At 41.0% G+C, this 10,357-nt stretch overlaps 1 protein-coding gene across 1 annotated transcript in view; it reads left to right on the top strand.

Annotated features, from left to right (window-relative positions):
• LOC100082190 (cytochrome P450 3A21-like) overlaps positions 1-9,751 on the top strand; it is a 31,056-nt gene extending 21,305 nt beyond the window's left edge. The window contains exons 8-13 of the mRNA XM_007656887.3: positions 1,682-1,809; positions 2,947-3,034; positions 6,065-6,225; positions 7,224-7,450; positions 8,716-8,878; positions 9,477-9,751. Of these exons, the coding sequence (XP_007655077.2) occupies positions 1,682-1,809; positions 2,947-3,034; positions 6,065-6,225; positions 7,224-7,450; positions 8,716-8,878; positions 9,477-9,572 (863 nt within the window). The 3' untranslated portion in view covers positions 9,573-9,751. The remainder of the gene's footprint in view (positions 1-1,681; positions 1,810-2,946; positions 3,035-6,064; positions 6,226-7,223; positions 7,451-8,715; positions 8,879-9,476) is intronic.
• The last annotated feature ends 606 nt before the right edge of the window (positions 9,752-10,357 follow it).

A 10,357-nucleotide genomic window follows, 5' to 3' on the forward strand; every position in this document is an offset into this window, starting at 1 on the left:
CATGGCCTGAATTTTGGGCCACTCATACTTTTCTTCTACTCAGCTTCCAACATTTAGGTTGTAGGAGCCCAGGTTTCTTAATGGATCTGAGCATTAAACAGGGCTGGCATTGGAGAGGAAGGGGAACCAGCAGGCAAAGTGATTTCCCAGGTTTCTAACTATGGTGGGGCCCCCTCACTTTGTGATCCCAATTTTGGGGAGTGGCCAATTGGTGAAAAATCCACTGTGGGACTCCTGTGGTTTCAGCAGCGTAGTTTATGGTAAAGAACCTTGTCCTGCATTTCTGCAGTTAATAGTGCCTCCTAGTGCAACCCAGAAGTCTGCCCAGGACCTCTAATTGCCTTACAGCAGATTGGGTTTGAAGCTTTATGTGTGTGGTTGACCAGAAGCTAGAGTTTACCTATATTGGTCAGGCCAAATATGTCAATTCCTCAGATTTTTAACAGAGAAGGGATGATAATGTCTGGTTCTTTTGACTGGTCCTCATGGATACCAAGAAGCCACAGTACTTCAGGGATGAATTTTGTCACCCAGAAAACAGATCACCCTTGAGATCTGAAGTTTCTGAAAGTTCATAAGTGCACCCCTAAAATGGCTAGTGCTATCTTATTTACTGTTGGTTCTCTCCCCTTTTCCTCCAGTCTGCTTGGACGAAGTCTTCTGAGAGAAAATGTTGTAGAGTCTCTGACTTTCCCTTTTGGTGAATCAGCCAAGGTGTCATGGAAAATCATAGTAGTGGGGTTGTGATTAATCTAAATAGGAATGAAATATAGTCTCACAGTAACTGTTAGGTTAATAGCTTGGGCCTGGAAAATATTGGGCTGCATTTACAGAGCGAAAGATTTTTGATAAAATTAGAAAATATGACCCTCAGAGGTAGTCCAATATTCTTTAGCCTACTGCTGTTTTATTTTCAGCTGATGCATTAAAATACCATTAAGACTGGGAGATACCAGTTAAAAATTGCAGGCTAGTAAATTGTTATGCACCTATCTGCAAAGGGAAAAATAGTTTAAGTGCACTCGAAGACAACATATTTCTCATAGACAACTACAGAGCCCAATGTGTGTCAGTGCCAAAATTGTCAGTGCCAAAACCTATTTTGTTTAGAGGCTGGCCTAGATAAGACACAACCATTATTTGTACATTTTCAATACATGAAATTAATCGGTTTCCAGTTTGGTAAGGCATGTCATTTCATTGACAAAAAGAAGCAGCATGGCCTACTGGATAGAGCACGGGACTGGGAGTCAGAAGGAACTGGGTTCTAAACTCAGCTCTGTCACTTGTCTGATCCTGGGTGAATCACTTAACTTCTTTGTGTATCAGTTATCTCATCTGTAAAATGGGGGTTAAAACTGTGAGCCCTATGTAAGACAGGGCCTGTGTCCATCCTGATTACCTTGTATCTACCCCAGCACTTAGAACAGTACTTGACACACAGTAGGCACTAAACAGATACCATAATCATTATCATCATTGATTTTCAAAAAAACTTGACATAATGATAGAAAACTGATCTTCTGATTCGTGGATAGTTATGTGATATCTGGTTACCCAATCCAAGCTAGTTAGGATAAACTGAATTTATTAACAGATTTAGCCTTCATACTTAAGTTCAAAGAGTTGACTTTTAAACTGCAGTTCCATATTCATGACCTTGGTTCTCTTTCCCTTCCAGGTGTACTTCCATTTATGATACCTCTTCTTAAGCTTCTAAATATTAATACATTCCCCAACGATTCTGTAGAATACTTTAAAAGATTTATGGATAAAATAAAGGAAAGGACCCAGCAAGGCAATCCACAAGTAAGTTAAGGATTCTCAGAGGATGAAAAGAAAATATTCTTCATCCAGGAGATTTGGATGTGAGTGCCATTGTTTAATTAAGATTGAAAACCTAGTCAAGAAAATGTTTAAAGAAAAGTATGTGTGAGGCCATCCATGAATACTTGATTTCATTACTTCAAGAATGGGAAATAAAGACTATCAGCGTTGGGATTGCTGAATCAAAGCTAATGCTGCTAAATTGAGAAGCAGCATGGCTCAGTGAAAAGAGCATGGGCTTGGGAGTCAGAGGCTGTGGATTCTAAGTCTGGCTCTGCCACTTATTGGCTGTGTGACGTTGGGCAAGCCACTTAACTTCTCTGTGCCTCAGTTACCTCATCTGGAAAATGGGGATTAAGACTGTGAGTCCCACGTGGGACAACCCGATTACCTTGTATCTATCCAGCACTTAGTACAGTGCTTGGCACATAGTAAGCACTTAACAAATACCAAAATTATTATTATTACTCAATGGCTTTATATGCCAGACATGGAATCTCACAACTCATCTAAATACCTTAATTACAACCACCAAAGGTTGGGGCAACTCCAGAATCAAACGTGAAGTGGCCTCTTTCTGTGAGTTTGCAGGTTGGAGGGAGGAAAGAGTGAAGATCCTGATGCATAGTTCAAATTGAATTCAATTCATGGTGATAAGCAATTCAGAAGTGAGCATCCATTTTGCATTTAACAGAAATCAAAGATGTGAAATGGAAATGAATGTACACTTTCTTCTCTCCAAAATGGTCTGTGTGACTAGATCCTTTCTTCTGCCCACACCTTTGGTAACTAAGATTCAGCCACTATTCTGTCACCAATCTCTTACTTTTCATGGGGCCTCATATGAAGGAAGGGCTTTAGCATGATCTCAGAAGGGGAACCTCTTTAATTTGAGCATATACATAATTTCACAGAGGGTTCCCTTTACCAAGTTTAAATCATTTGTCCCTGACTACTAGCTCTGTGATTAAAAAAAATTATGAGCAAGGAAACTTTTGTAACCACCCAGAAGTAATCATTAGATAATGTTTTCTCTCCTGGGGAGCCAACTAGAGGTAATTCTGGTCAACCTGAATGTCTTCTCCTCAAAAATCCTCGTAATGTCTCTTTCATTTCCAGCAACGAATGAATTTTTTGCAGTTGATGCTTGATACCCAAAACCCAAAGGAGGGTTTGAAGAACAAAGGAGGCATTATCTCCCAAAAAGGTAGCCCAGGAGTTTCTCTCTGGTTTGTTGAATTCCTGACACATGGAGGAAAACAATCAGGGGACCTCGGGGAGGGTGTTCAAGTAATAGCAGTGTTAACAGAGGTATTTGTTAAGCTCTTTCTATTTGCCAAGCACTGTACTAAACCTTGGGGTAGATACAAGATAATCAATTCAGATGGGGCTTTTTGGTTTTTGCATGTCCATGTTGTACAGTATCCTTAGCCTAAAACTAAAATACGAGGAAAAATGTGATGTCTTTTTCTGGGTGAATACTTCACAGCAGTTTCTTTGGATTATTGTTCACAGAAACTGACCTAGAATCTTCCCTTATTCATGGAAACCAAATCCAAACAGCCCAAGAAAGATTCTTCTAACTTGGAAAATACCTTTCCAAGATCACTTGATTTCAGATGTAAAGCAGTGTTTCCCCAAGCCTGGGGACATGCTTTGAGATTTTCTCTATGAAAAGAAGTTTTCACTGTGCCCAATTTACCCAGGCAACACAATGGTTGGAGGGCTCAGACAAAATTGACTCCCAGCTTGAATGTGTTATTGCCTCAGTACTACTGGTTTCTTTCAACCAAGAACTGGGACCAAGGATAGCCTTAGAGATTTAATAATAATGTTGGCATTTGTTAAGCGCTTTCTATGTGCACAGCACTGTTCTAAGCGCTGGGGTAGATGCAGGGTAATCAGGTTGTCCCACATGAGGCTCACAGTTAATCCCCATTTTACAGATGAGGTAACTAAGGCACAGAGAGGTTAAGTGACTTGCCCACAGTCACAAAGCTGACAAGTGGCAGAGCCGGGATTCAAACCCATGACCTCTGGCTCCCAAACCCGGGCTCTTTCAACTGAGCCACGCTGCTTCTCTCAAACCTATTCAGAGCATAGGTGACACTGCAGATTACAGAAATTAGTTTCAACTTCTGTAATGTGAAATGCAACAGGGGGTTGGGCTTCCAGGAGGCAGGGTCCTCCCAGCTTGTGCTGGGAGTGGAAAATCATGAGAAGCAGCATGGCCTAGTGGATAGAGCATGGGCTTGGGATTCAGAAGGACCTGGGTTCTAGTCCCAGCTCTGCCACTTGTCTGCTGTAGGACCTTGGGCAGGTCACTTACATTCTCTGTGCCTCAGTTGTCTTACCTGTATAATGGGGATTAAGACTGTGAGCCCTATGTGGGACAGGGATTGTGTCCAACCTGATGAACTTATATCTACCCAAGTGCTTAGAACAGTGCCTGGCACATAGTAAGCACTTAACAAATCATGATTATCAAGTACCTTCCAGTCATTTCTGATTCATAACGATCTCATGGACACATCTCCAGAACATTCTATCTTCAATAATTATTCTGGTATGTGTATCCATGGAGATTTTTGGTAAAAAATACAGAAGTGGTTTACCATTGCTTTCTTCCATGCAGTAAAAAAAACAGAGTTTCTGTTGTTGTCCTTGATCAACATTTTGATCACTTGATCAAACACCTCTGACTCTTCCCTCACTGCTGCTGCCCAGTACTGGAAAATCAACTTTGATGCTTTGGCTTAGACCTTTCCATTATTGGTAACCCTAGCAAGAGAATATCTCTCAGTGGCATATTTCTAAGCTTCACTGGCGTATGCAAACTCTCCTGCCACGGTAAGGCATTAATAGGAGAGACTTAACAAATGCCATTAAAAAAGAAAAAACAAATACCATTTTAAAAAAAGGAAATGGTGGCAGAGAGGGAGGGAGAAAGAGTTAGAGAGCAAGGATAAGTGAGGGAATGTGAGGGGGAGAAAAGAGAAAGGAGAGAGGGGAAGAAAGTGGAAGAAGGACAGAGAAGAACTATAGACCTAAAGAAGAGGTTTAAGACACACAGGCAGGGGCCAAAGATGATGCTATGGCAACAACTTGACATTAGGAAAGCGTCAACCCTTGCTATGTGATATCTGGGGGACGGGGGGTGGGTGGACAATAGGGAGGAGGAGGAGGCTTTCCTGTATGTACTGGTAAAGTCAAAGTTGCTTCTCAGTGATTTTCTCCAGATAAAATTATCTGTTTGTTGCCACAATCCCTGTAGCATTTATACTCTATTATTCCCCCTATCTAATTTATTTAAGTGTCTGTCTCCCATAGTAGATATTCAGCTCCTTGAAGGCAAAGATCATGTATTCTAATCCTTTTCTACTCCCCAGTAGCTTAGTACATTATTCTGAATCTGTGGGGTCTCAATAAGTGCTAATGATAGATTGACTGATTGGTTTTCTTGAGTATATGCCTCTAAAGCAGACACATCACATACACTGATAAAAATCTCACCATTAGTAACAGGTTTTTTGTACTTCAAAGCCCTCCCCACCCCCTCCTCCCCCCTCCAGTCCCACCCCCTCAGCACTGTACTCATCGGCTCAACTGTATTTATCTCATCACCCTATTTATTTTGTTTAATGAGATGTACATCACCCTGATTCTATTTGCCATTGTTTTTATGAGATGTTCTTCCCCTTGACTCTATTTATTGCCATTGTTCTTGTCTGCCTGTCCCCCCCCCCATTAGACTATAAGCCCGTCAAAGGGCAGGGACTGTCTCTATCTGTTGCCAATTTGTACATTCCAAGCGCTTAGTACAGTGCTCTGCACATAGTAAGCGCTCAATAAATACGATTGAATGAATATACAAAACAAAAATAGAAGACGACAACATGAAAACATTTCTTTTGAACTTTGGGGGATGACCCATCAGATTTCTGATTATGATTTCTACAATTAAAAGTATTTCTGACCCCCTTTTTACTAAATACTATGAACAAATATCAATCAGTGGTATTCACTGAGCATTCACTGTGTTCAGAAGGACTGTACTCAGAGCACTTGGGAGAGTACAATGCAACAGTTGGTAGACATGTTACCTGCCCACGATGAGTCTAGAGACAGGAAACAAAGTCCAAAAGATTGGCCAATGAAGACAAGCTGTGAGCACCCTTAATGTGTGTTTTCAAGAGTCATTATTATTGTGCCACCTCCATATTTCCTCTTCATATAGGTCTGAGTGATGCTGAGATCCTGGCACAAGCATTTTCCTTCATTTTTGCTGGCTATGAGACCTCCAGCACAACACTTTCTTTCATTTCTTATAACCTGGCCACCCACCTTGATGTCCAGAAGAAATTGCAGGAGGAGATAGACGAAGTTCTACCCAATAAGGTGAGCCGCCTTTTAACACTCAGGGAAAGGGGTGAAGCCACAAATGGCATAACTCATTCATTAACACCCCTGAAAATTTCTCAATGCCTTCTTTCAAAAGTGTTTTCAAGACTGTTAATGAAATGAAGTTCACTTAATAAGACTGTACTTTCACAAGGGCATGGGAGGTTCTTCAGTTGAGAAATTTCAATACCCAGTGAATTTGAGGGCATTCTACTCTCCCCTCTTCTCTCAGATGGCAGTTTGCACACTGACCTTTTCTACACTATTGTTCTATATGGAACACATGGTATTTGTAAAATTGAATATCAATCATTGTTGATTTTTTTAAATGGTACTTGCTAAGTGCTTTCTATGTACCAGGCTCTATATATTAAGCACTGCGGTAGATACAAGATAATCAGATTGGACATAGTCCCTCTCTCATATGGGGCTCACAGTGTAAACCGGGAGGGAGGAAAATTTAACTCCTATTTTACAAGTAATGTCATTCTAATATCATGAATCTCATTCAGAGATAAAACAATACAGTATTCTGCATACAATTAGTGCTCAATCAATACAACTGATTAATTGATCAAGGCTTCACAGAATCTAAGTCAAAGAGGCAGGAGAGCCTGCTAAATTAGAGTTCCAAACTCCAGTCTAAGCAATGGCCTAAACAGCCAGTTCATCGTTCCTCCTCCCTTCCTAGGAATGTGTTCATCTTTCTCCTGGTGTCTCAGAAGAATTTATGTTGGTCATGGGAAATTTCACATTTGTCCAACAAATAATGATTTCAAATTAATTCCATCTTATGAATAATTAAATGTCCATTAATTTTCAGATGTTTTCAGATGACAGTAGAGAATATTACAGGGGCAGCTTTCATTTGGAATAACATTATTTGGGTGTTTAAAATAAAGGAGTTTTCTTGACCAGTCTCTCTAGTGAATTAAAGACTGTCCAGAGAAATTTCACTAGTTTTGTTGTTGCGCCTAAAATTTGTCTTTTCCTAGGCACCTCTCACCTATGATGCCTTAGTACAGATGGAGTATTTAGACATGATTATAAATGAAACTCTAAGGTTATACACTGTTGGATCTCGACTTGAAAGGATCTGCAAGAAAACCATGAAGATAAATGGACTGACCATCCCCAAAGGGATGACTGTTGTGATCCCTGTTTCTTGCCTACATAACGATCCAAATTACTGGGTAAACCCTGATGAGTTTCATCCTGAAAGGTACAGAATGATTTTGTCTGCATGGGAAAAGTATTACTGCGGGCAGATATTTTTCTGTAAAATGCTTATTTTTTTTTTTGGTCTGAATTTGAACAAGTCAAATCTAACTTTAGGTGGCAACCTAAAATTTGTGAGGATGCATTTTTGGAGTTGTTTGGCAATTCTGCCTCTGAGTGGGTCCTGGGAATCCTAGAATCTTCTTGATGACTCTTCCATATCCACATCCCTGTCCTTCCATCCTCTTTCTTCCCTTGTGTAAGGGACGAGGTAGGGAAAAGGGAAGTACCCTGAGTCCCAACATGATGGAGATGGACTGAGGAGTGCATTACCACTACTGAGCAACATCTATTCACCACGTGTCTCCCAGATATTCTGGAGGCCCACCTGAAAGCACTGTAGGGTATAACTATCCTTTTTGCCCACCCCTAGCTGATGTCCTTGGGAATGCAATATCCCAGTTTGATCCTCAGTCACGCCAACTTGGGAATGGCTAATAGGGGACTGAAAAAGAGTAACCAAGTCAAAGGAAGGAGACAGAGTGATGGCCATGGAGTGAGGGAAACAGATCCAGGAGAAAAGATAGGATTCTCCCAAACACCATTCTTTCACAGATATTTTGCATTCAGTAATGAGTTTATAAAACAAACATCTGAAACTCTGAGAACATATCCCTTTATTTCCTTTTAGACTTCATGATACAAAATTAGTAATTTCATAAGAAATGAAGCTTTTACAGAATGCATCTAGCCTAACAGGCAGTGCACGGGTCTAGGAGTCAGGGGATTTTTCTTTTAATTCCTGCTCTGCCACTTGCCTTCTCTGTGACTTTAGGTCTTTTATTGGCCTCAGTTTTCTCATCAGTAAAATGGATACTAAGCACCCGTTCTCCCTCTTGTGACCCCTACATGGGACAGAGAGTGTGTCTGACCTGGTTGTCTTCTTTCTACTACAGTGCTGAGTATATTGCTTGGCACGTAGTAAGTGATTAACAAATATCACAGTTATGTATAGAGCAGTGGGGTTTCCACTAATGAAATGCTCAAAAGATAAACAACAAGAGGTATAACCACGTCAACCTACCAGGTAATCAGCCCTAAAAAATTAAAGTCTAGTTAAATTAAGTCAGAGAAATTCTGTATGAGTCTTTCCTGATGACAGATCTGATTTTTTTAGTCCCCATGGGAATGCACTTGGTAAAAGTAAGCTACTGCAGTTTATTTATTTACTTGCAGGCTAATTTTCCCTATCAATTAATGGAAAAACAGGTTCAGCAAAGAAATGAGAGACAAGAGGGATCCCTACACTTTCATGCCCTTTGGCGCTGGCCCCAGGAACTGCATTGGAATGAGATTCGCGCTCCTCAACATCAAAGTGGCCATAATCGGGCTGCTGCAGAACTTCTCGCTCAGGACTTGCCAAGAGACCCAGGTCAAAATCAAATTCAGTGTACAAATATCATCCAATCTTTATCCTGCCAAGGCCCCAAAGCCTCCAGGAGAGAGTTGGGACCCTGCCGTAGTTGGGAATGGGGCCCGACTAGGATCTGGCCTGGGATGCGTGCTTGAGTCTGGGAGGAAAGGGTGTTTGTGGTCCAGGGAGCAGTGGGCTGGAGGCTGATGGAGCGGGAACTGAGGATGATGATGGGGAGAAGCTTCACATTTCGTGGAGGGCCAACACTAGTTCTCATACTTGTCATTTTAACCATTGTCCCCACTAGTTTTAGGTAAGTAGGAGCTCAGTGATGTTCATGTGGCTGTTGATAACTTTTTGTGCCTCTTCTTCCTTGTGTTTGCATTCTCACTTTACCCTGGTTTCTTGGCCCATCCAGCAGAGAAAGGGATGCCATGACTGTAGCTGTAGGGTATTTTATAGAGCACATCTCTTACTCTTGGCATACCAGTGTACAGCAGATGCACTGGGGTTTCTTTGTTGCTAAGCTCTTTTTGTTGAAATTGTAATAAGTATGCTTTATCCCTTTCCATCTTAATATGTTTGCTTCTAAATGTTAGTATTCTCCCTTTTCCAGATTCCTCTGGAGGTGAATTCATTTGGATTGTTAACCACCAAAAAACCCATTGTTCTGAGGTTCATCCCTAGAGCTGAAATCAAGAGTAAGGACTGACATCAAAGGACTGTCCACATTTCTTCAAAGGATCCTGCATTCTGGGCCATCAGAAATCTATAACCCCATTTCGAATTACACAAAAATGGCATGATGTTTTTCAGTGTCTTAATAATAATGTTGGTATTTGTTAAGCGCTTACTATGTGCCGAGCACTGTTCTAAGCGCTGGGGTAGACACAGGGGAATCAGGTTGTCCCACGTGGGGCTCACAGTCTTAATCCCCATTTTACAGATGAGGTAACTGAGGCACCGAGAAGTCAAGTGACTTGCCCAAAGTCACACAGCTGACAAATGGCCGAGCCGGGATTCGAACCCATGACCTCTGACTCCAAAGCCCGTGCTTAATTGTTGAGGAATGCCTAATATAATATCCTAGACAATAAATAGCCCAATGTCTTATTGTTGAATAATGAAGAAAAACATGACAATAACTGATGAGTTGGATATTGTCAACAAGTTTGTGCACTAGAATTTCCTAGTTCTTTTGTTGAAAAACCTTGTTTTTTCAATACTAATCACAGTACTAATACCTTTTGCCATTCACTGCTTGGGTTAATTTGATGTATATATACATGATCAATATTATAGTTAGTAAAGATTGAGGAAATCACATCATTGAAGTTTCATATTTCCAGTTTCTCATTTCCTCCTGCTTTCAAGACATCTCTACTTGAATGTCTTCCTGCCATCTCCATCTTAACTTGTCTAAAACAGAGCTTCCTATCTTCCCACACAAACCCTGTCCTCCCCCTGACTTTCCCATCACTGTAGACGGCACCACCA

This window comes from Ornithorhynchus anatinus, chromosome 2, assembly GCF_004115215.2.
Source record: "Ornithorhynchus anatinus isolate Pmale09 chromosome 2, mOrnAna1.pri.v4, whole genome shotgun sequence".
Taxonomy (NCBI): Eukaryota; Metazoa; Chordata; class Mammalia; order Monotremata; family Ornithorhynchidae; genus Ornithorhynchus; species Ornithorhynchus anatinus.